Source organism: Myxocyprinus asiaticus, chromosome 34, assembly GCF_019703515.2.
Source record: "Myxocyprinus asiaticus isolate MX2 ecotype Aquarium Trade chromosome 34, UBuf_Myxa_2, whole genome shotgun sequence".
In the NCBI taxonomy this organism is placed as follows: domain Eukaryota; kingdom Metazoa; phylum Chordata; class Actinopteri; order Cypriniformes; family Catostomidae; genus Myxocyprinus; species Myxocyprinus asiaticus.
In genome coordinates, this window is record NC_059377.1 from 22,585,972 (window position 1) to 22,613,353 (window position 27,382).

At 38.4% G+C, this 27,382-nt stretch overlaps 1 protein-coding gene across 1 annotated transcript; it reads left to right on the forward strand.

Annotated features, from left to right (window-relative positions):
• Positions 1-77: 77 nt before the first annotated feature.
• LOC127425324 (collagen alpha-2(IX) chain-like) lies at positions 78-27,075 on the forward strand. The gene is made up of 32 exons (XM_051671176.1): positions 78-637; positions 1,937-2,011; positions 6,446-6,481; positions 6,706-6,768; positions 7,723-7,776; positions 8,066-8,101; positions 9,590-9,613; positions 10,666-10,719; positions 10,958-11,011; positions 11,363-11,413; positions 12,455-12,511; positions 12,991-13,044; positions 15,280-15,333; positions 15,490-15,543; positions 16,017-16,070; positions 16,157-16,210; positions 16,298-16,351; positions 16,480-16,533; positions 17,109-17,162; positions 17,676-17,720; positions 18,128-18,181; positions 18,296-18,349; positions 18,462-18,515; positions 18,932-19,003; positions 19,986-20,021; positions 20,155-20,199; positions 20,292-20,324; positions 22,011-22,157; positions 22,706-22,760; positions 24,625-24,813; positions 24,925-25,002; positions 26,832-27,075. The coding sequence occupies exons 1-32, from the start codon at positions 566-568 to the stop codon at positions 27,035-27,037; spliced, it is 2,076 nt and encodes a 691-aa protein (XP_051527136.1). The 5' UTR covers positions 78-565; the 3' UTR covers positions 27,038-27,075.
• The last annotated feature ends 307 nt before the right edge of the window (positions 27,076-27,382 follow it).

Consider the following 27,382-nt stretch of genomic DNA (forward strand, 5'->3'; position numbering starts at 1 on the left):
ATGGACCTACAGAGCTGAGATATTCTTCTAAAATTCTTTGTTTGTGTTCTGCAGAAGAAAGAAAATCATACACATCTGGGATGGCAAGAGGGTGAGTAAATGATTGCCTTGGGACCAGTTGATTAAGAGTCAAAATGCCAAGTTAGTTCCGTTTGCAGATGCCATAGATGCTTCAAGAACAAACATTCTAGAGTTCTGTTGGTTGATTAAACATGAATGGACAATCAAGACATGTCTCCACCTCCTGTGCTGGTGATGGCTTCTCAGGTCTGTTTGATCCTCAGTTTGTTGGGCTCTTTGAGCTCCCTGAGGTCTCAGGGGCTGGCTGTAGGGCTGGGCTACACCTCTCTCATTCCTCCCCTAAAGTCCTTGCCACTGTTTTTCTTCCCTGTCCTGGACAGCACAAACGCACACACTCACATACACACACCTTTTCTTTTCCCTGGGAATCCACCATCCTGGGCTGAGAAGCCAGGAGAGAGGGTGGCAAGGTGTGGAGGAAGTTCGAGGAACTGCTGGGACTTTTGATTTTTGAGGAGAACAGAGCTAATTGCGATCCTTTGCCATGGCTAGATACTTCACCATCCTCAAAAGCTGGGTCCTATTGGAGATGCTGTGCTTGGCCTTAGCTCAAGTGGTGAGTTGGATGCTGTTATCTGCTTTTGGTTGGTGCTGGATGTTCTTGACTCTGTTTAGTATAGAAGATCTTGCTTGTTGACTGATAGTTATTTTGAACCTCTAAAACCCAAGTTTTGATTCTCTATACCTGAACTGGTTTGTCAGTCATGAAGCAACCCAGCAAAGAGGTTATATAAGAAGTATTATACTGAACAGGCTGTGTGCATTGTTGAAGATAAAGTTCAGACAGTTAGTTGACCAGTTTGGTATATTGTCCATTTATATAAGATCCACAAATTGGCTGGACTCTACAGCCTTTTGATTTTCATTGACTGTCAATTTGGTTACAAGCTGACCCAGGTGGTGAACTGCTGTTTAGATATCAAGACCTTGTTTTTAGTAGTATCTTCAGTCAATGCTAGCATTTTATTTTAACAGTTGCGTCTAATTACTGAACATATGGAGACTGACTGAATAAAATATTAAGTCGAAAGTGAGCATTAGGAAGATAAACAGAGAGAAGGAAAATAAAAGTAGAGATTACAAAGGGCCCATTTAGAGTGCATTGCTGCCAGTGGTTACTGTTCAAACACACAGAGAACCTGAGACTGCTCTCAGAAGAATAACACATATTTGTTACATTCGGAAAGATAACTTTTAACCCAATCTGCATGGAGCTCATTCCATAGGCATAAAATGTAAGGGAAACTATATGATAGGCACTCTTTTTTGGTGTTGTCATTTCTGAATAATAGACTTATCTTTGAGGTCGAATGGGGGAGGGTCTGAGTAAATATTACCAGCCTCCCTTTTCCCACCCCACATGCCTTAATTGCCCACCCTCAGCATTTTTATTTATTTCTCAAACCATGTACTGTCAATAAAGTCTGAGTAAACATGTTTGATTTCTAATACATTACGAGACAATATGATTTAGGACTTTTGGTTTGATTACTATCCTAAGCTACTGTATATTGGAACATGCATACTACAGGGGAATACATCTATTAGAGGTTAATATCTGATAATAGATTAAAATAATTTTATAAACCATGTTTTTAATTTTCCATGTACTTTCATTAAAGCAAAAAATGCATCTACTTTTCATTAGCTGCTTTCATAGTACATGTCATTTTTTTCTCTCAACATAAAATGTCATAATAATCTCATTCATGTTGCTTTTTTTGTGAATGTTAAATTTAGTATGCTTTCTGCATTGTTTGTTTAGATTTAGATTTAAAGCGACTATCGCTAATCATTAGTGTACAAGGTTTCAGGAGTGAAGGAACTGAAATTGTTTTTGTGTGTTTTATTTTAGACAGCTCCACCTGGACCCCAGGGCCCTGCTGGTCCCCCTGGCCCCGCTGGAACTCCTGGTGCCGATGGCATTGATGTGAGTATTTGAGCCGCCTGGCTGCACCATCGATTGAGCCGGTACAAAGACTGTCATTGTGCACCTAGTTTCATGGGCCCCATGTTCATCTTCAGTACCAAAATCTTCCCAACAGAGGGCACTCGAAATAAAAATAATCACACAAAAGAGTTCTGTTAGAAGTCTCTACTTGCTGAGATGTCAGTTATTTGATACAGTTGAGGTGAGCGTACAGTCCAAACAGGATTTACTGTAAGATGTGTGTACATTTAGCAAGCTATGAAATGAGGTCAACTGGTCCATAGCATAGACCATTTAAAGTTTAAATTAAACAAATCTTAACATCCCTACATTAGTAACACTTCACAATAAGGTTCCGTTTGTTAACATTAATTAACAACATTAGTTAACATGAACTACAAATGAACAATACTTGTACAGCATTTACTGAGAGATGTGTGCATATCCTCCCAGTTAGAATGCTAAATCTGACACACAGACAAAATAAGTTTGACCCTATGAAGAGAGGGATCAGGGTTAAGGAGGAGCTTGTTTGTGGGCGGAGTAATACATACTGTATTACGTACGAGATCCACACATAATGTTTCACTTGTTAGGTTGGCTTGAAAGAGCCAACCTACTGAGCTGCTATATAAGCTTATTATTATGTTGGCTTGACAAAGCCAACCTACTGATCTACAATTTAAACTTAATTAGTGGTGATGCGAAGCAAAGCATCACTATTATAATCTCACATATTATTAGTGATGATGTGAAACAATCTCATTTGTGAGTCGGCACCACTTAATTAGTGGTGATGCGAAGCAAAGCATCACTATTATAATCTCACATATTATTAGTGGTGATGTGAAACAAAGCATCACTATTATAATCTCACATATTATTAGTGGTGCTTGCGAAGCAAAGCAAAGCATCACTATTATAATCTCACACATTATTAGTGGTGTTTGCGAAGCAAAGTATCACTATTATAATCTCACACATTATTAGTGGTGCTTGCGAAGCAGAGCATCACTATTATAATCTCACATATTATTAGTGGTGCGTGCGAAGCAAAGCATCACTTATAATCTCACACATTATTAGTGGTGCTTGCAAAGCAAAGCATCACTATTATAATCTCACATATTATAGAGGTGCTTGCGAAGCATCACTATTATAATCTCACATATTATTAGTTGTGCTTGCGAAGCAAAGCATCACTATTATAATCTCACATATTATTAGTTGTGCTTGCGAAGCAAAGCATCACTATTATAATCTCACATATTATTAGTGGTGCACTATTATAATCTCACATATTATTAGTGGTGCGTGCGAAGCAAAGCATCACTATTATAATCTCACATATTATTAGTGGTGCGTGCGAAGCAAAGCATCACTATTATAATCTCACATATTATTAGTGGTGCGTGCGAAGCAAAGCATCACTATTATAATCTCACATATTATTAGTGGTGCGTGCGAAGCAAAGCATCACTGTTATAATCTCACATATTATTAGTGGTGCATGCGAAGCAAAGCATCACTATTATAATCTCACATATTATTAGTGGTGCGTGCGAAGCAAAGCATAACTATTATAATCTCACATACTTATTATTGTTCTTCCGTACACTATTTCGGCACCTAACTCATCCCGAACCATTTGTAGTAGACTCACAAATGAGTTGTCAAAACAACCGGCCTATTGAGGACACTTGTGCTATGAAAAACCATCTAAAAATGTCCCATAGGGTACTATGGGAAGGAATTTTTTTCCTAATATGACAAGTCAATGCAAGACATTTGTCAGATCATATCTCCCAATCAGAATGTCGTAGTGACATGGGGGTGGGCTCATTTCACTCGAGCTACCAATCAGTCTTTAAGTATCATCTTGGAAATGGCATAGCCACGCCCTAGCAACCATTTATGGCACCCTAGCAACCACCCCATAGACTTCCATTCAAAATTGCTCAGAAGGATATCTTCAGAACAGAATGTAGTAGAGACTTGGGGATTGACTCTTTTCAGTCAGGTTATTAAGCAGCCAATAAGAATCACTCTGGTTACTGGCTATCCATGCCCTAGCAACCATTTAGAGCACCCTAGCAACCAGCCCTTTTGACTTCCATTAAAAATGGCTGAGAGGGATATCTTCGGATCAGAATGTCCTAGAGACATGAGAGTTGGCTTGTTTTACTTGGGTGAGCAATCAGTCTTCAAGTATCCACTTGGAAACTACTATGCCATAGCAACCATTTAAAGCACCCTAGCAACCAAATCCCATTGATTTCCATTCAAAAATATTGTGGTGCAGAGATATGGGCTTTGCAATAGGGTTGCTAGGGTAAGCACATGTGGTTGCTAGGCAGTTGCCAGGGTGATGCTAAGAAGGCTGCTTGCTGTCCTGAGTCATACAAGCCAACAATGAAGTCTTAACGACATTCTGATACGGAGATATCTACCTAAGCGATTTTGAATGGAAGTCAATGGGGTTTGGTTGCAAGGGTGCTCTAAATGGTCACTAGGGCGTGGTCAGGGTTGGGAGGGTTACTTTTGAAATGTATTCCACTACAGATTACAGAATACATGCTGTAAAATGTCATTTGTAACATATTCCATTAGATTACTCAAGATCAGTAATGTATTCTAAATACTTTGGATTACTTCTTCAGCACTGATAGATTTTTTCACTTGTTTTGACTATAAAAACTCTGTTCTGTAAGACGAAATACACATGTTAAAAATACATTCACTGAAAAACCTAAATATATTATGCTGTGTTGTTTCTAAAACAAGATAAATCTAATTGATCTTGTTTTAAGGATTTTTATATATTTTTACAGGAAAACAATACAAAAATTATCAAGAATATGATTTTTGCCTAATATCAAAGGTCTTACTAGAAAAAAAGAAATTATGATCCAATGTGTATTTTCTTGATAACAAAATCTGATCGTGCCTGGTAACGTGCATTTAAAATGGCTAGAAATAGCATTTTAGCTTTGCATAAAGGTGACAATTTACACAAGGTTTATTTATATTTCTTCTGCTCCAAACTTACTTCAAACTTACTTCTCTGTCTGCTCGTATGAGTGTAACACATCATAAGAAAGTGTTTCACCGCTGTTCAAATGCACTTTGGATCGCATCATTTATATGTATAAATGTTTTCCATCTGAAAGGAATAAATATTAAATGAAACAAATGAAAATAAAATGCAAAGTAATCTCTTCAGTAATCAAAATACATTTTGTATGTAACTGTATTCTAATTACCAATTATTTAAATTGTAACTGTAGTGGAATATAGTTACTTATATTTTGTATTTTAAATATGTAATCCCATTACATGTATTCCGTTACTCCCCAACCCTGGGCGTGGCTAAGTAGTTTCCATAATGATACTTGAAAACTGATTGCTCACCCAAGTAAAACAATCAGCCTTCAAGTATCATCATGGAAACTACTTAGCCATGCCCTAGCAACCATTTAAAGCACCCTAGCAACCAAACCCCATTGACTTCCATTCAAAATTGCTTAGATGGGTATCTCAGGATCAGAACATCGTAGACACTTCCGTGTTGGCTCATTTGACTCAGGCTGGCTAGAAGCATTTTGAGTATCACCCTGGTAACTACCTAGCAACCAGTTGAGCTCACCCTAGCAACAAAGTAACAAAATACAAATCTCTGCACCAGAACATCGTAAACACTTCCGGGTTGGCTCATTTGACTCAGGTTGGCAAGGAGCGTTTTGAGTATCACCCTGGTAACTGCCTAGCATCCAGATGGGGTTACCCTAGCAACCAAGTAACAAAACAAATATCTCTGCACCAGAACATTGTAGAGACTTCCGATTTCGTTCATTTGACTCAGGCTAGCAAGTAGCCTTTTGAGTATTATCTTGCTAACTGCATAGCAATCAAATGAGCTCACCCTAGTAACAAAGTAGCAAAACACATATCTCTGCACCAGAATATCATAGAGACTTCCAGTATGGGCCATTTGACTCAGTCTAGCAAGGAGCCTTGATAGTATCACCCTAGCAACAGCCTAGCAACTGGATGGGGTCACCCTAGCAACTGAGTATCAAAACACATATCTCAGCACCAGAATATCATAGAGACTTCCAGTATGGGTCATTTGACTCAGGCTAGCAAGGGGCCTTGTTAGTATCACCCTGGTAACTGCCTTGCAACCAAATTCAAAAGCATAGCCTAGCAAAGCAACATACTAAAACATGCTAGCAACATGCTAAAACATGTTAGCAATGCCTTGCTAAGCATTCTATCTATCTATCAATAAACTTTCAGACTAGGCTTTTTCAAGCCTCTTGACAAACCTCTCTAGTTTATACTAATTTACATATTTGCAGTGGATAGCAATCTTTGCTTCTCTGTCTCCCAGTCCATCTTTGCTAATATTATTTTTTCCCCCCCACTCTACAGGGTGATAAGGGTCCTCCTGGTCCACCTGGCCCAGCAGTAAGTGGTCACCATGAATGATAATTTGTGTTTATTCATATTGGATTATACAAGGGTGTTGTCTATATACTTTATCAGTTAAAATACCTGCTTAATCTGGTAAAATATATGCTTTTATCACTTTGTGCTAAATCTTTTTTAGGAATCAATTTACATTATTCCTTTTGGTGTTTGGTATAGCTTGTGACGAGTGTTCACATAGTCATGTGTCAATCTATTTACAGGGTCAAAAAGGAGAACCTGGTGAGCCTGGGCCTGATGGACCTCCAGGGGAGGATGGTATTGATGTGAGTTACTCCTAATTTCACCCCAGTTCACCTAATTCAGTAATGTCCATTTCTGCAATGAATCCAACAATTAATGAGTTTTGTGATGTTAATGTGAGTAGATAAGTAGGTTAAATGTAGACTCTACCATCAGTCTAATGAAGCCACTTGGATGAGTGGTGAAAACTCTTCAGAAAAAAAAAAAAAAAAAAAAAAACATCCAGTTGACTGGGGAAACAAACAACTAGAACATACTAAAATTTTAGGAATGCTGTGGACACAGGGCTGTAGATCAGCTGGACAAACAGCATTTTTCTGACAAAGTGCATTTTTTATTTGAGCAATAGATTGGCTGTGATCTCATAGGTTTAACCCCATATTTTTGTATTGTTTTACTATGCAAAGTGAGAAACTAAAAAGACTAAGCACATGTTTGGAAATGAAATATAATATTAATTTATTATTCAGCATAATTTAATGTTCTCATATTTCTTATGAAACATAGAAGAGAGGTGCTTAATCTCACATTTTGTATAAAATTATTTATAAAAGACTGATTTCGAATCATGTTCTGGTAAAATTATTAACACCTGCACTCTGTGTAAGTGTTGGAGTGAGATGCTGGACTTAATGGGCAAGACTTTCTCGGTCACATGCTAAGAAGCAAACATTTCTTATTGGATTTACCAGCTAATCTGCTGTGGAATGCCAATCCCTTGTTTCCCTCTTTAACTGGAAATGTAAATTTCTCTCATTTCGGAAATGGTCCAAGTTTCACTACATCTGTGGTAGTTTTCAATATTATTGAAATTATTATTGATTCAGAAGGCATACATTATAGAAAACATTATTTAAAGTCTACTTTTTATACAGTAAATCACCTGCTTAAACTGTACCTACAAATCATCTTAGAGGTCTTAACAAAACCCATTGAATAATTCCATATAAATAATTACCCCCTTGTTATTGATGCAGGGTTTGATCGGGGCTAAGGGTGATAGGGGCCCTCGTGGTAATCCTGGACCAAAGGTGAGGAAACAATATTTTAGTTTGCTTTATGGATGCACACCAAATGTATATTCATGAGGTTTGTTACTTGGCAAACCAACATAAACACTGCATGTTTTTTCCCTGCAAAAGCACAAGACCGGAAAATATCCTTTGATGCTGAATAAACGACACTATAAGAGAATGACTGAAAAGAATATCATGAGTGCATATTGAAGATATTATGACTAACTTAAAAATGTTTTATTCAATGTTATTCTTGATATGGATAAACAACTAATCCTGCATCATTTATTATTGATTTTCACAGGGTCAGCCAGGACCTACTGGGCCACCAGGACGACCTGTAAGTATAACAAATATGTTATGACTATGCTGTTGTAATAATTGTGTGTGGGTGCTTTGGGGCCCCTGGACATGGCCGAGTTCTTTCCCAATACTTTTCTCTGTCTTTATTCTCTAAGTTCCCTGCTGAACAGAACTTCAACAGAACCTTTCTGTCTCTCCAAAAACAGTACCACACATAAAAAGTCCTTTCCGAAATGTATGCAATCCTTTACTCAAATACAAAATAATGCTGTTACTTATTAACATAAATTCCAAAATATTTTCTCAACATTAAACTTAAAAATATATTTTAATCTTTCATTATAACTTTTAAGGCCTGATATACTTCCAGAGAAGTTCTTCTTCGTTCTTTGTTCAGGGGTAAAAAGAAGTTCGAAACAGTCGAGCAACGATATACAGTTTGCGAACATTCAGACACCCGCCACACCGTGGTGGGAGGCATTTAGAAATAAATTTAAATAGGACACTCAGTGAAACCTTAACTAATGTGACATTAAAATGTGTTGTCAATGACTTTATGCCTTATTCGATGAGTAGAATTCACACTAGATTAGTAAAAGATGCTTTTTTAAGCACTAGATGATGATTAAAGTAATATATATGCAGTAGAAAATGCTCAATTTGTCTCTTTTACGTTCTGAATTCATGACGCTAATGCGCTAACACGCTATACGTGGCCATAATATGCACCGATTACACTCTGTTATTATAATTTATGATGACACTGATACAACTGCAAAGATTGGTGTATACTGTAAAAGAGTGTTGATGGGAAGAATACAGACAAAAGAATGATGATAAGATATCTTACTATGGGCAGATGTGTGAATAGCTTTTACTACAAATGGCACATGAGTGAATGGGCACTTGAGAGTTTTTGAGTAGATTTGACTCCTTTTCTAGACTAATTAAACAAAAAACACATGACATGTTCTTGGAAAATGTCTCTAAGCATCGACCGTACAGATGTTGGTAAATTTGCACCAGCTTGCTAATAACTGCAGGCCGGTGTGTTTATGTTGCTGATCTTGTCTGACTGAATGCCGTAAACGGGAATTAGCTGCCGGCCTCAAGGTAGGTGGAGCTCCAGGTCACACCTACCGATGACATGGACCAATGGCAGCAAGAAGGTGTTTAGCAGCTGGTAAGACATTTTCCAAAAAGTTTGCCCAGGCATGCTGTTACGAACCACCGAAACGATCTCAAAAACACATTATTTTTAGTCAGATTTAGTTCCAAATGACATCACACCTGTTCGTCCTTCAATTTCTTATGAAGTATATCAGGACCTTTAAGAAATAATGCTCACTTCAGGATCACCACTTGTGGTTACTCTAACTATTCACCAGGTGAAGCTAACGTACAAGAAATAAAAACTGCCCTGCCTTCTATTTTAAAAATCCCAAAATGATTTTAAAAACTGTTATATCATCCAGTGTATGAAGTAATGTTATGTTGCTAATCATTTTTTTATTTCTCCCTTCAGGGACCTGGACTGCCTGGACTTCCTGTAAGTAACCCATGTCAATCTGACTCCTAAAGTACATGTAAAATGCCATTCTCAACCCATTGTACTTTTGAAACATGACTTATTTCAGAGTGAAAATTAGGGCGACTTGATTGTATCCATTGAAAATTGTTGGATCATGAAAAGTGGTTCTTGCCTAGACTGTTTCTGAAAGATGAAAATTGCAGCCTTTGAAAGCTGTATATAGGGACAACCAAAGGCACGTCCAAATCCAGTATTTGTGTTACATCCAGTCTACTGAGATAGATGCCTTCATCTGTTCAGTTTTTAAAGGCAGCATATATCCTGCCTTCGAAGCCTTTCCTGATATCCTGTGTATGCAGTTTGCTGGTTGGTTGAAATAAACACAGCGTCTGATGAAGCGGGTAAAAGCAGTAATTAGTTTATAAATGTTATAAATATAAATGTGTTTTTCTTTCTTTTTTTCAAATTATGACTCAATTTCTAGTGAGAAATAAGCTTTATAGTTTCTAAATATTATCTCGGTTATCTCTAAAGCGAAATAGTTTTAGATCATTAGACATGACATTATGATCCCTTGGAAGGCTGTCCGAAGCCAGTGTCCTTACGAGATACCTTCATATGTAAATTGCTGCCTGTGAAGTCATTGCCTGACTGGGCACTAAGGCATCAAGGCAGCTGCCTAAGCTTTCAGACACAGCCATAGACAAATAGTTGGTGAGGTTGGCAAAGTCATTTCAGAGGCAGAACAAGTTATTACATTTTTATATTATATTATTTATATTGTATTTTATGTTGACTTTAAACCACAAATGGATGTCAAGAACAGGTTTAGATAGTGATTTCTGCACATAAATACTTCTTACTGCTTGCTGTTTTTGGAAATCTTTTTTGCATGTACTAAAGGCTTTTGCAATGCAGACCTTACAAAACTTTAAGAAGTACATCTCTCTGTAGAACTTGGCCCTCAGAGGTTTCTTCTATTCATAGATTTGACATTGTTACAAATTAAAAGTGGTACAAGTTGTCTAATAAACAAGCATCTAATTTCACTCTTCATTATCTGATTACAGGGAGCACCAGGCCCCATTGGGCTTCCTGGACAAATTGGGCCTACTGGGCCAAAGGTGGGTCTTACTCTATGCATCTTCATAATAACATAACATCATGCAATTATTGCCTGGTTAAGAATGTTGTTGAGACATATCCATTGTTACTAACTAAGACAACTGTTTTGGTTGTGTTTTAACCTATTATTATAGTAATATAGGGGAAAACATCACAGAATTTCTCTCATGTAAACCCATGTAATTAAATGGACCACTGAATAGATGCCTACATTCACTCCAATTTCTCATCACACAGGGCGTTATGGGAAGTTCTGGACCTTCAGGATTACCCGGACCACCAGGCAAGCCTGTAAGTCCCAGTAATGTTTCACAGTAATGTCTTAGCTTCATTTTGAAATGCAGTCTTCTCAAGTGAAACCACATAACTCAAATCTGTGAATAAAGTTGTGGGGCTTATAATAAATCAGTGTCAGAATAGTGGAAAATTACATCTCATCTTATTACTAAAGCATTTCTGGGCATGTGTTTTATTTCATTTTCTGCTTTATTTCATTTCATTTCTCGAAGGCACCCATTTGAGATCTGCTTCAGAACACTTTTCCTTCATAATGAATAAACTCTACAAACATATTTCATTTCTTCCTAGACAACTGCATCAATATCCGCTTTCTCAGATTCTTTATCTCTCTGTCATTTTCAGGGTCCGCCAGGAAAGTTTTTGGGTTTAGAGGAGGGCAGTGCTGACTTCCAGGTAAGGTGATTTCTACATGATATTCATAGGGGGCATGCAGGAGCATTGAAATGTGAAATTTTATCGGCATCTGGGTCATAATTGTGATTCTTTGTTCAGTGTACAGTTATATATTGCGGTCTTTTACAAACTTCTTACTCTTTCATCTGCTCTGGACTTTTGTGCTTTGCACAATTATATTCTTTACTCATTCTGAGTTTGGCTTTTGGTAAATAGAAATAATTGAGTTTACGTTGACCTAATGTCAGTACATTATTTCTATTCGCCAACTCTAATAGTTCATCATTTTCTGTAATATTTCCCCCAGGTGGCATAATGAAAATGTAAACACATCAACTTTCTCTGTATATTTCTTTAATTGCAAACAACATAGTTTTGCATGCTCTGTGATGTTATATTTTGTCTTGTCTTACATCAATACACATAGTCCTTTGATTTGCCTACTGTTACCATTCTTACAAACTGCACAAATTTATGCCCTAAAATTCTTTTGCTTTATTTTTATATACTTTGTTTTATTTTTTTGTCCTCTCAGAATCTAACCTTTTTTGTATTTAGTTTCTCTCCCGGGTTGCCCTGTTAGACCTTGCCTGCCCCTTATTGATCTCAGTGTTCATAGATTTTCTTAATGAGCTTCATTAAATGGGTGACATCAAAGGCTTTTGCCCGTTAGCACCTCTCTGTATCAAGAGCCAGAGTGAGTCCCAGGGCTGTGATCAGTGGCCAGCCTGCCAGGAGTCTGCTGCTCAGCATTAGGGAAATCACGTGGCAGATTGCTTGACTGGTTCTCCAGCACTGCGCCCAGCTGGAGCCCAGTACAGTCTGGATCAATCCTTATCATCCATTTACTGTAATTAGTGGCCGCTGGTCTGAGATCTAAAATAAATCCAAGCCTACTCTGCACTTTTTGCACTCAGCTGTGATGGCTTGTGTTAAATAGATCTGACAGTGATTGTTTTGCCTTTGTTCTGTTAAAAGTGATCATGAGATTTGGAAACTGAGTTTTATACTTAAATACAATGTAATCATTTTGTGCTCTAGTGTCCAACCAATTGTCCACCTGGGCCAAAGGGTCCTCAGGGACTACAGGGAGTGAAGGTTTGTAATTCCTATTTCTATGGAGCAGAGTGACTGTGATAGCCTATATTTAAGCAAAAAGTTATGAGAGGCCATGCTGTATGAACATAGTCATGTTAGGCATAAGACACTATATATATTCAAAATATTGCACAGCCTTATGTCTTATTGCTTTTATAAAATGGTTACTACTAATACAATATATTAAATAATAAAAATATTAAGGATACATTTTCATTAAAATATTATTTATAGAAAGCAAATAAATTAAGTGCCATCCTTCCGCCATCATATAGTCTCTTATGTGTAAATGATAACTGAACTATGGGTTCTGTGCAGCGATATACAGCAGCTAGCCTTATTGTGTATTTCAGCATGTCTGGAAGGATGTTGTAGGGTATTGACCAATCTGCATCCAGGACTGGAACTATCCATTTAATAAGACATTTTACTGTGTGGTACAATTTAATGACTGATCGTGAAATAATTTTTCCTTACAGGGACATAAGGGTCGTGCTGGTGTACTGGGAGATGCAGGAAGCATTGGAAAATTGGTATGTTTTTCTATCTGGTCATTAAATATATTTATATATACATTTTTCTGGTGGAAGAAAGGAGAGAGGTAAATTACATAATCCTATCTGTAAAAAATAAAATGAAAATAAATTAAACAGCTCATAAACTTGCAATACAACTCACAGTAAAAAGAATATTACAAGTTGAAGTGATACTTTTGATGTCTTTTCAAAAGTCATGCAAAATGATCACAAGAGAAATGTTGCATCCAAAATGTTCATATACCCTGAAATCAACCCCATTTTGCTGAATAACTGACAAGCAGCACCCTCCATCAGACATTTTTGCATCAGTTAAAATGTGTTAAACTTTCCCTGTGGTGCTACTGATGCACATTGCATGAGCAACCTCAGAGACACTAGTTCTGGTCCCCTGGAAACCAGGAAATAATCTTGTTCACATAAAAAATAGTGAATGTGACTTGGAGGTTGCATTTTCGCTCTAAAATGACACTTTTACTACAATGATGGTTAGATATAAGGTTGAGGTTTAGGTAAGGGGATAGAGCAAAATCCCTTTCAAGGCAATTCAATCCACTCAGTGGCCATCTTGGGAACGCTCCCGGGCAGCTATTTGTTATGGATACAAGCGGCATTAAAAGTACAGATCCTATCTACTTGAATGGGGAAAGACAGAAATCACCAAAATGGTTGGTCAAGATTACGATCAAATAACATATTTCAAATCAGTAGTAAAATCGTACAACAATTGTATCATTAATTGCAACTTCTTTAGCTCAGATCACGCTAAAAAATTATATTTTTCAGACTGGTCCAGGTAATTTGCATGCATGTTCTCGAGTTAACTGACAAGCAATGTCTCTATCTAAAAGGTGAGGTGGGACTTCCTGTTCTACACCTGCCATATTGGGTGTTCCAATTTCTCCTATTCATTTTAATACAAGTGGACCATCTCTGGCTAAACAGTCTCTGGGTAGAGTTAATAAAATATGCATTTCTGTTGACTGTATTACATAATTTACAACTAAAAGTACAACTCACTTTTGGTGCCACTCTGTGGACATTTCACCCTGAAACTGGAGCTCACATGTGGCAAAACGTTCAACAACTCTTCCAGTTTCGACCACTGGTGGCAGTAGTTTGAATTTCAGCAACAAGACTTTCAAACTACTGTCACAGAATTCACAGTGCGATCACTCTGTTTTGCGTGCTGTATCAAGCATAAAAGATCTGCAGTATACAATATTTGCATGAGTACATTCAGAGTACAACAAAAAGATGACATGCTGATTTGGTTGGCAAGCTAATTAAGCAATGTTTATTAATCAGCTAGATCATGCTTTCAGGTCCCCTAGTATCTCTTGCAAAGCATAAACCCGCACAGTACACCAGTAGGGTAGGATTATGAGCTAATGAAGCCCCACAAGGCATATAACTTCCACTAATCTGGGTGCGAAACTCAAGACAGAACACATTGACCCTGATGAAAGGAAATGGGGGCTGCCAGGTACTTAATCGGATTTAATGAGACCCACAAGGACATTAGGATGGACTACAGGGAGTAGTGGATTTGATTGTAATGCAGAGCACAACTGTCAAATTCAGGACATGTTCCCATGTTTTAAGAAGTGCATAACCAAATTTTTCGTACATATTAAACAGTCACAAATGATGAATAATGATCTCAAAAGTGAACACAACGTTAGAGAATAGACAGGATGGAATGTACATGATTTTTTATTTATTAATTTATTTAGATGAATTGAATAGACCCCATAAATTTACAATTGGACATTTGTGGCTTTTACTCCATGTCTGTTAGCTTTCAGGCCATATATGCTAGTTTTATATGCTAATATACCCCTAAAAGCTGACAAAATTACCTTTTAGCAAATATACAGATTTCAAATGTATAGTATTTCTGTCTTTAAGGTCATACTGAATATTAATGTATTGTATATGACCAAAGTTTAAGCTATGGTTAGATGTTAGGAAAGTTTAACTAGCCTATGCTAACCAGCCAAATCCTGACCCCTTGCTAGCAATAGCAACTAGCAGCTGGCTGTGACATAAACTAATAGCTTCTTTTTGTCAACCAAACAAGTCCTTTTAAACAAAAAAATAAATACAAATAAAAAAATAAATGGAAATGTAGGAAATATGACAACACAGAAAATGAATTACACTTACCAAACCATTTAATGGGGTCTTTAGGGATAAGCCTAATCCTTGTTTACTTCTTTTTGTCTTTAGGGTTCAAAGGGTGATGTCGGAATCTCTGGGGAACAAGGAATACCAGGCCCTCCAGTAATGTATTTATTTCTGTTCCGGCTTGTCTTTCGTTCCTAGTCAATATGCAAATTTAAGACTCTTTGTTACATCATAGCAAGTGATTTTATAAGTAACTTTAAGTCTCTTTGATCTTTCATTGAGTAAAATGTCTGCCTTTCTCCATCATCACAGGGTCCACAAGGTTTGAGAGGGTATCCAGGAATGGTGGGGCCCAAAGGCGAGACGGTGAGTCACTCATTCTCATAATATTATGTTATCACTTTACACTTGGACTAAATATGATTTTGACTGGCCTGATTAGCTATAGAAAATACTTAAATATAGGTGATGCCAAATAGGTGTTATAGAGCAACAAAGAGGGCAACAGCTCTTCTGTCGTAGGCTTCTAGACATGACTATAAATAATACACATTCTGTTTTCCAGGCTATATGACATTTAAACTTTATTAGCTAAATAAGCAAAAACTTATAATTTTCGTACATTTTATTCTTCCCACAGAATTGTACATTCGGATCGATTTGCATAAATTTATTTTATTGTACTCTGAAAAGCTCAGTGGACTCAATATAAACACTGCACAACTTCAGCTACATTTTTAGCATGCCAGATCTCCACAAAATGATTGTAATAACTTCTATGTTCTTTTATGTTCTACCATCGGTATAAATTTATAAGTGCTCTACATGCTTTGTCACAGGGACCCCGTGGTTATAAAGGCATTGCCGGACCAGTTGGCATCCCCGGACGCCCTGTAAGTCTGCATGTGTTGTTTGATTACATTTAATTGTTATAATTGAAAGAAGAAGACACAATATTGACACTTATTATGCAATGCAGGGTGAGGAAGGACCCCAAGGACCACCTGGAGAGCCTGGTGATAAAGGTGACATGGTAAGTGTTAGAAAACTGAGTTATTTTATTCATGTCCATCCATCCATCTGATGTACCATTAATGAATAACTGTTGTTTCCTTTGTAGGGAGAACGTGGTATAAGAGGGCCTCAGGGAGCGGTTGGAAAGAAGGGAGAGAATGTAAGTGAAAATCCTGCTCTTTTTCTTATATTACAGTCTCACTTTAAAACATATCCACTGAAATTATTTTTTGAGGGTTAAACTCTGCAACATATGTTCTTAATAATTTGTTTAATGTGTATTGCCAGGGTCTTCCAGGAATTGATGGAAAAGATGGCACACCTGGCATCCCAGGAATAAAGGTAATGACTGAAAAACTGAAAGGTCTTTAATCAGTTTGGATGGCAGCTATCATCATTCAAAGGGACACATAATATGACAGACAGTAGGTAAAGGATAATGTACAGTCAGTTATTATCGCAAATTAAAAATGATGGTAATCAAGATCATGGATCACTCTTGAGGTGTCTTTTTGTGATACTGACCGGCTGACTGTACATTATCCTGCGTATTACACAACTAGCTACAAAATATATAAATACTGTAAATAAATGAATATGAAACATTGATCTGTGTTGGGTAAAGGTTAGCAAGATAAAAGGGATAGGAAAATGGTTGGGGTTATGGAGAAGAATGAGAATGTGGAGTGATACCAGAGTCATGAAATTAGCACAGCAATGCAGAATATCGGTTACATGGGACATTGGTCAATGACACAGTTTAGAGTTCATTATTCAAAACTACTTGAATGCAGTAGGGTGAATACAGGTAAAGTGGGACACTTTTTGTCATTGAGATGAATGGCAAACACTTTAATTTTATAAAACAGTTATGAATTAATGAAAACTCTCTTGTAACCTCTCTTGTCTTTCTCTAGGGTGCTCCAGGACAGAATGGAAGACCAGGTGCTCCTGGTCACCAGGGGGATCCTGTAAGTGAAATTCCTTTTCCATCAATTTCATACTTCATTATCCCTTCCATATCCTATAGTATTTATCAACATTATATGTGTGAAGAACACACATCCACATGTTCCTCATATACTCTCAGAGTCCATTGCTTTCCCTTTGTTAAATAAGGATTATTAATTAAAAAAAAAAAAAAAGGAAAAGTTCAGTGCATTTTTCTGGGTATAGACCCGGTGTGACACTCTTGCCCTCGTTATTTTGGAGCTTAAACCACCATGAAATTGCTACCGCTAACAATTCATCATCATCAAACGTGACTATCCTGGCGACTTGGGGCAATGGAGCATGCTGGTTATGTTACAAAACATCACAGCGTACCTGCACAAGGCATAATACAGGAGTCTTCACTAACAGGATGAGTTATTGCAGCCTTGTTCTGATATCAGCACAAAGTAGGGGACGGACATAAAGCCCTCCACAGAGGTCTACAGGGGTCACTCCATTTATTCTTCATACAATTTTTCTAATTTTTTTAGGGTTTGCCTGGAATCCCAGGAGCCAAGGGTGAATTGGGAGTTAAGGTGAGATCATGCAAATATTTTTCAGTTTTCGATATGCATGTTTTTGTAGATACAATATTAAAACTATAAACAATTGTTTGATGTTCTGAATGTGTATTGATACTGTGCCAGTGGTCAGGACCGTATGTATGAACAGTTTAAAGGTGCACTCAGTAATATTTTCCTCATTCACATTTTTTTTTTACCCCTAAAAGCCATATTTACTTTGAAAAATATGCTTAAAATCATGTATACTTACATTAGAATTAGATGAAGACTCCAGTCATATCAAGCCTATTAAAGATGTTTTAAGTGGCCCGAGTGGGCCAGACATAGCAACACTGGCCAAACCAATAGCACAAGTCCGGGGTGGGACTACCTGTTTTGTTTGAAACGTGTTTAATGACAGTCATTCTTTTTGTGTTTAGGGTGAGCCAGGGCCCAGAGGCTGGATGGGAATGCAAGGTGCTCCAGGACCTCAAGTATGTCATATTCTTTAAGGCCATTGTAAAGTACTCTTTAGGATCTGTTGTGGCTTCTCAGCATCTAATTTCTCCTGGTATCTATTTCTTTTCATTCTCTTCTTACTTTCTCAGGGAGAGCCTGGTCCTCCAGGTGAAGCTGGCATGGAGGGAGTCCCAGGACCAAAGGTGAGTTTGCCATCCTTACATAATGCCTCCTTTACCAATATTGGCATTTTACATATTTTATTGACGTTATTGATTGACATGCTCCTTCTTATCATTTTATCTCCTTTGATAGGGTGACAGGGGAGAAAGAGGTCCAGTTGGGCCTTCTGGTATTGTTGGCTTGCCTGTAAGTTTCTTCATAATTTTCATTGCAAAAATTTTTCTGCTATGTTATAATCAGGGTTCGCACAGTCAAGAGAATAAGTAAATATCTGGAAGTAATTGTAAAATTGTGATGTACAGGTTTAAAAACGTCATGGAAATTAATATATACTGTATAATTTTTAAATAATAGAACAGTCATGGATTCGATTAGAGATCAAAATCTCATAATATCATAAGCAGTTAGAAATTGCTCTTTGTGAGTGCAACCTCTATACAAATTATTCTTAAAATCCTTATCTAGTCATCATGAATGAATGAAAAAGTCATGGAAATTCACTGGACAAAAGGTGTGGGAACCATGTAAGATATGTGAACACAATTAAATCGATTTTACTGTAATACTTCACACACCCTGTATGTTTCCCTATTTGCTAACAGGGGAGTAAGGGAGAAAGGGGGCCTATGGGTGTGCCAGGGGCTCAGGGTCTACCCGGAACGAAGGGTGACAAGGTTTGTGTTTGTGTCCACATAAATATACATGCATGAACAAACAGTAACTCTTTCCAATAAGTTACATTCGTTAACAACATTAGTTAACATGAACTAACAATGGACAATACTTTTTCAGCATTTATTAATCTTGGTTAATGTTAATTTAAACATATAGTAATAACATTTTTAAACCAAAAGTTGTATTTGTTAACGTTAGCTAATGCACTATGAACTAACAATGAACAATTCTATTTTTATCAACTAACATTAACAGAGATTAATAAATGCTGTAAAACTCACCATCTTGTTCTAAACCTGTATGACTTTCTTTCTTCTATAGAACATCAAAGGAAATGTTACACAGGATGACAGCCTCAGTCACCATTCACTTTCACTGCATCTTTTTTTCCATACTATGACAGTGAAAAGTTCACACTCATTGTATGGAGCATTCAGTGAATGGTGATTGAGAATGAACATACTGCCTAACATCTCCTTTTGTGTTCCACAGAAGAAAGAAGAGAGTCATATGGGTTTGGAACAACCTGAGGGTGAGAAAATGATGACACTATTTTAATTATTGGGTGAACTATCCTGTTTAAACTATTACAGTGTTGAAGTATGACCACATGGCCACGTGGTGGCAGTCTTCACTCATGTTTTGACTCCATGCTGCAATGTCTTTCCAATAGAGGACATCTTGCACTGTAACTCTTACAGTAGATATTTCATGTCCAAGTTTTCCAATAACACCCCTCAATTCAACATGAAATATTCTCTTATGGACACTTTAATGTTTGTTGTCCTTTAATCTAAGATATCCCCTTGTCGTTTAATACATTGAATGTTGGTAGTAAAAAGCCTGTTGATTTAGTGTGCTTTGAGAGTATACAGTAAAATGTAATTATTTTACCGATATTACCCACACTAAATTCCCTGCACCTTACCCATTAGGTTTGACACTGAGAGATAACTGATGTACAATTGCATCTACTTACAGGGATTTCAAGGCAAAGTAGGAGCAAAGGGAGACATTGTGAGTACACCCTCAGATAAGTACAGTACATACCCATATTTATGGAGATAAATGGGAGCCATATATCATAGTGCACATCATAAAAGATAACTGGTCAAGGTACACTGATGGATCTAACCTGCTTCCTTCACAGGGTGATCCTGGTGTAGAGGGATTGGCTGGAGAGAAAGGAGAGAAGGTAAATAAGGCTGTAGTCTGAAGACTGATATTTAATGGATTGCTTCCAGAAGACTTCTGTTCATTTTAAAATCATGTCTCTCCATCTAACAGGGACAGTCTGGTGAGCCTGGCCCCAAGGGACAGGTAAGGACAGCATGAATAACACAGACCATGATACACACATTTAGCTTGATTTAGTCTTTGTGGTTTTATTGTAATTGGGGCAGGATGTGACATTTATTGATGTTAAAATGCTTTCTTCTATCCTTGTTTATTTTGCAAAGACAGCTACACTTACTGAGCATTTTATTAGGAACACCATGGTCCTAATAATGTTCCCGACATGGTCTTTTGCTGTTGAGGCACATCCGCCTCAAGGTTCAATGTGTTGTGTATTCTGAGATGCTATTCTGCTCACTACAATTGTACAGAGTGGTTATCTGAGTTACTGTAGCTCGAACCAGTCTGGCCATACTCCATTGACCTCTCTCATCAATTAGATGTTTTTTTGTTTTTTGGCACCATTTTAAGTAAACTCTAGAGACTGTTGTGGGTGAAAATCCCAGGAGATCAGCAGTTTCAGAAATACTCAAAACCAGCCCGCATGGCACCAACAATCATGCCACGGTCGAAATCACTGAGATCATATTTTTTTCCCCATTCTGATGGTTGATGTGAACTTTGGCTGATTAGATAATCGCATGCATAAGTAGGTGTACAGGTGTTCCTAATAAAATGCTCAGTGAGTGTATAAGTAAGGCATCCCTAGACTTACATTGACTGAGGGCTCATAGCCATGTCTACTGTAGGTGCCACAACATAATCTAAAATTGGGTGGGTTCTTTTGACATGGTCCAGTAAGCAGCTGCCTTACCATGCCCTAGCAACCACTAACAACACCTTAGCAACTGCCTAGCAACCACCCAGATTACCCCAGCAACGCCCTGGTAAACATTCTGTAAGCATTAATTGACTTGTTCTTAAACGCACGACACAGCACAGCACAATGAATATAACAGAACGCAGGTGTCTCGAGATGTGCTTTAAAATTTGACGTTCTTTGTAACCTGACAGCGTCTAAAAAACATGCTGCTACTACGCAAAACACAAACAAAGATTTTTAGAAGAATATCTCAGCTCTGTAGGTCCGTACAATGCAAGTGAATGGTGGCCAGAACTTTAAAGATCCAAAAAGCATATAAAGGCAGCATAAAAGAAATCCATATGATCCATATGAGAAACAGATCAATATTTAATTCCTTTTTACTATAAATTCTCCTCCTTGCCCAGTAGTTGGCAATATGCACAAAGAATGTGAATCGCCAAAAACAAAAGCAGAAGAATGTGAAGTGAAAGTGGAGATTTATAGTAAAAAATGGCTTAAACATTTATCTGTTTCTCACCCACACTTATCATATCGCTTCTGAAGATATAGATTATACCACTGGAGTCATGTGGATTACTTTTATGCTGCCTTTATATGCTTTTTGGAACTTAAAAGTTCTGGCCACCATTCACCTGCATTGTAAGGACCTACAGAGCTGAGATTTTTGGGTGAACTCCCTTTAATTTGTTTGATGTGAACAATCCCTAACAATACCTTGGCAAATACTGGGAAATATCAGGCCAACTCCAACAGTGTAGTGCTAAATTTTGCACTGACCACTCACATTTTCTTCTTCTTCAAAAAAAGTAAGAATCTAGTTTGTTTTTGCAATTCCGTCTGGTGCTTTTGTTGGTGCAGAAATTACATACTTCACCTTTAACATTTGCCTTCAGCATGATCCTCAAGTCTAAGACAATATTGTTTTTTTGCATTCTTTATCACAGCAAGGTGTGACGGGTGATCAAGGGAGAAATGGCCCCACTGGAGATCCTGGTAAACCTGGAGACCAGGGTCCCGCAGGCCTACCTGGCCCACGTGGCCTTACTGGAGAAAGAGGCATTCCAGGGATGCCCGGAATACAGGGAACGGCTGTGAGTGTCCAATATCAAGAAATCTCCATAAAGTGTTTCCAACCTCAGTGGCCCCAAAATGTTTTCAGACCTTAAAGTGACACTTAAATTGTCTGAATTTCTTTACATTAGAGAACTACATTTTAAACCAAGTGGCATTGGTAAACAAATCATGCAAGACATTTTCTCAGAACTAACATCACTTGTCTTAGCCCTTTTTGCAATTACATTTTTTTACCTGGTGCCATCCTGCTTTGAAATGCATGCCACTTGATTTGATAGTTTGTATTTGTATTACTGTGTGTATAGTGTGGCTTAAGTGTCCGCATACTTTTAAGGGCCACTGTATATTTTAACCGACATGTCAAACTATAATAATACTGGTTGCTAGAATGTTCCATTTTATGCCTCTATACAACAAAGCTAAAGTGTTGCATCAGTCATACAGGCTGCAGTGGGCATGCAGTACTCAGCACAATGTAAAACATTTGAAGAATATATTTAGAAATTGTGTTTCCTATATTTCCTCATTCTTATGCTTCTCCCTTTGTTTTGATATCCCTTCCCAGGGTCGTGATTTTTCAGATCAGCACATCATTGACGTGGTCCTGAAGATGCTTCAAGGTGAATACCATAACTACACTTTTTCTTTCTATAAACACAAGATTACACACGACTGCCATCCAAGTTGGCTGCAATCAGTGTGTCAAAAAGAGGGCAGCTGTAATCTATAGAGATAAATCCACATTGCACATTTCATCCATAGAGATGTATTAATGTGAAACTCATAACCCCTCAGGGACAGCTTTCCTGCCAAACACTGCAGACTGTGTAGTCTGCAGCTAATTATCTACAGCTCAAAATTGACTTCCTCCAAACAGTTCTGTTTTCTCAGGGATTGTCAGTCTCTGCTCTCTGGCCTTCTATTTTGCTAGATATGACCTGAACTGGCCCATGATAACCCTTGTTGGCTCCTACCATTTTATAATGTAATACCTCTGCCTTTTTGTCAGCCTCCTATTGCAAACACACAATCGCTTTTACATACCCACACACACAGACTGAAGGGACAGGGGGCTTTCCAGTCTATTCCATTCAGGGAGGCAGATTAGATGTGGAGATTTGGCCACTGTGACATCTTGAGAACTGGTCAACAGATGAACGACTGACACTGTTGTCCAGCCCTGGGTTTTATCTTAATATTTACCCAGTGATGCAGGACACACTATGAAATGTGCTTGTAAGCTACTCTATGCTATGGTTCTGCACTGTTTGCAGGGTTTCTTTTCAGGGTTTGATTGCTCTGACCCTGACCACTATACAAGGCATTTATTGAAAACCGACTTACATAATCCCTTTTATATTGCATAACTCCCTGCTGAAAAAACCAGCACATCAGTATGGCACGCTGATGTCCTCACTAGGCATCTTAAAGGTGCTGTAAATGATGTTAGCCATTCTGGAACTTCAGTCAGACATTGGGACCATTCACACAGGACACGTATTTGTGCTAAAAAAAGCTAGATGCAGTGCTACAAATAGAGCAGAAGGCAGGTGTCTAGAGACAAGTTTTTAACAGTTTACGTTCTTTTTAACTTGACATGGTGTCTAAAAAAGTGGCGTTCCTGCGAGGCGTAGCACAATGGTCAAAGACATCTACCTAGCGCATGTTTACACAGGAAAACAATTGAAAAACCCAGCGGATGGATGCAAACACACATTTGGTGTGAACTGCACCTTAGCCACTGAATAAGACACGCCCCTTCTTTCCAAAACCTTGTTCTCCAAAGATACCACTGAGGCAGTTGTAATCAGAGACGGAGCAGGGGAGCACCAGCATATCATCTCAGTGTTGTCAAAGCTGTCATTAGCAATGGTAGCAATTTAGCTTTTTGCTAACAACTTACAACTGCTTGTGAAGCTGAATATGGCGTTTAACTTGAATGATCCTATCAAACAACCACACTCTCAACATCCTACTTTTCATTAATGGGCTGCCCTGTGAAAATGCAAACTGATTGATGGGCAGAAAGCACTAAGTCTTCTGACTAGCTAAACAAAGAATATGACAGCAACCCACAATCACTTGCTTTTTAGGACTTCACAGAGTCTAGGGCTGTCACAGAAAAAGGTGTGATATTTCAGGACACCGTCATTGACATCTGTGCCATTTCACACACACACACACACACACACACACACACACACACACACACACGCACGCACACACACACACACACACACACACACACACACACACACACACAAATGCTTACAGCACCTTAAGTAGCTTAACCTGCAAGACTTCCTCAGTACACCAACTTCACCTCTTAAGCGTGCTGGTAAAAAGATGGGCTATACTGGTACACCAGCTAGACCACTATGAAACGACACTAGACAGCATACATCAGCCTGGACCAGCATGGAAAAACTGTTCTTTCCAGCAAGTCTGAACTCACCATTTTCATGTTGTTCTAACCCTTGACAGAAAGGTTAGCTGCTGTTGCGGTTAGTGCTAAGAGAGCGGTACTGGGCGGAGCAGGTGTGATGGGTCCTCCAGGTCCTCCAGGACCACCAGGTTCTCCAGGACCTCAGGGTCCTCATGGACTAACTGGCGCCCGTGGCATTCCTGGCATGATCGGGGGCCCAGGCCAGATAGGCAACACTGGCCTTAAAGGTAAAGCAACTCTGCATGTCTATCAAATCTAATTCTTGCTTTTAAGAAGATAATAATAGGCAACATAACTAAATGTCATCTACATCCTCTGCCCATTTTTTGTTTTTTTAGGGAAGAGGGGTGCAAAGGGAGAGAGAGGAGATCCTGGTCGACCACACCCAGGCCAGCCAGGACCACCTGGACTGCAAGGTAAGTTCAAAGTGTACCTGTGAGTTTATTAACTTGCCATAAATTCACTTTAAGTCAAGTTCACTCTGCTTCAACACAATCTATGCAACGCCCCCAGACAACTATTTTCTAGTCATCCAAGTATAGTACATCAACTTGAAATCTACCAAAATGTTCACAACTGTCTGTCAAGATTACATTTCTTTGTCCAACTAATGTGCTTGCACATTCTAGAGGGGAAAACAAAAACAGGTAATTCATTCCTACAGCCTCCATATTCAGTGTTGAAATTTCTCCTATTCATTTTTAATGAATAAGAGTGGCCCGTCTCCGATTTCCATGCCACCTCCTGCTATGGTGACAGGATGTCCACTTTTCATTATGTTGGCTTGACAAAGCCAACATACTGTTATTCTACAGACATGGTTTAAGGTTTTTCCAAAAAAATTCAAATCCAAACAATCCCTCTCTTTTTCTTGTCTTTGTAAAGCCAACATCAAAGTTGTTTTGACAAACTTTACCAATCTAGTTGTCTTTTAATTGTTATGTTGACTTGACGAAGCCAACATACTGTTATTCTATAAACTTTGTTTAGGGTTTTTGTCAAAATCTCTAAACTGAGGCCAAAATTTCGAACACCCTGTCTAAACCAGGTGTCTGTTGATGCGGTGCAACGGCTTGAGGTCTACTCTGGACACATCGACTCGAACGTTCTAAACCATTTATTTGTGTGGCAGTAGTAACGCCAGCACGTGCAGCACAAAATGGAACAGGATACCCGTTTACTGTTTGTGTGACATAACGTGCGCATCAGATGCTTCCATTGATTAGAATAGGTTCTACTGCTTTTCACGTGACACGATGCTCGCATCCGGTGTAAACAGGGTGTAACACTAACTCCTCCTAGAGCTTTTAAGCTATATCCCTGCGTCTGACACCACATACTGTCAGAGTATGTGCTGTATTTAATGAAGGACGCAATTCTCGGCGGGTAAAACATTACGTTCTTTAAGTATGCATGCGAGTAGTATAAATAGATTCTGGACATACTTCTTCCCAGGATATGGGTATTGGCCCGAGTCCTGAATATATGATGTAATAACAACAACCACGTAAACTACTTTAGTTTTGATAAACAAGCACCATTTAAGCACAAGAAACAACTTTATTGGTACATATATCACTTACAGTTGAAAAGAGCTGTCTGGGATTATGGGATCATAAAGTCCCCAGTCAATCCGCACTTCAAAATCTCGCCAAAAGTAATAGGTCATCCAGGTATTTCTAGCTTACTGTTTGAAATACTGAATACTGAGAATTCAGACATACTACTCCATTGGCATACTGTTTTTGGCATACTATATAGTAGGGAAGTACGAATATTTGGACGCAGCGTATGTCTTTTCTAACTTATCGGTCTTACAGTTTTCGCATAGCAGACGATCAAAAATCAGATAAAATCCCATAAACTTTGACGGAATGTTCATATGGGCCAACGGAATACTCTTTAATTCAAACTCCAAAAAATGCCAAAAATTCAAATGTAAACAAACCCACAAAAAGTCTTTAATCTGCTTAAAGTTGCTCTCTCTCTCTCTCTTGCTCGCTATCTATCTGACAGTTTATCTGACTATCTATCTTGCTAGTTTTCTGTTTGCCTTACAGTATGTCTGTATATCCACCAAACTTAAAAATGAGTTTACCACTTTCAGACAAGGCTTTGCCAAGCCAACTTCAAAGTTTGTCTTGACAAACTTTACCTATCTATTTCAGATATGAGATTTGACCATATTTGAGGGAATTTCAAATAACTAGTATAGCTGAACATGTTTTGTCCTGGTCTCTCACAGGTCCTCCAGGTCTTGACGGTGTTGCCCGCAACGGTAGGCCAGGCGAGAGAGGACCTCAGGGTTCAGCAGGTGAGGCGGGTCGTCCTGGCAACGCAGGTCCTCCTGGTCTCCCTGGATATTGTGAAGCAGCTGCATGTTTGGCAGCCTCTGCCTACACTTCTCCTAGACTACAAGAGGCTGGCACAGTGAAGGGCCCATCCACTTAAATCAAGCCCTCTACTGGGGCATAAGAACATCTGGGAGAGAGAAGGGGTGGGGGGGAGGGTATAGAGGAAGGAAAGAGGGGCACATGGACCTTCTCTTCATTGGACAACATTGTGAGGGGGGAAGGAACAGTTGTTGCCTGGCATTGTGGAATTGTTGTATGCATTAGGACTGTATAATGTATGATTTGATTACATCTACGGGAGGCAAGTTTTATGTTGGCAATGTTAGTTGCTGCTGGTTTGTCCCACCTCACTACAGAGAGACGTGAGAATAATGTCAGTAATATCACAGATGACATCATCATCATCATCATCATGTGCCCTGGACTAGAAAAACTGTGAGAA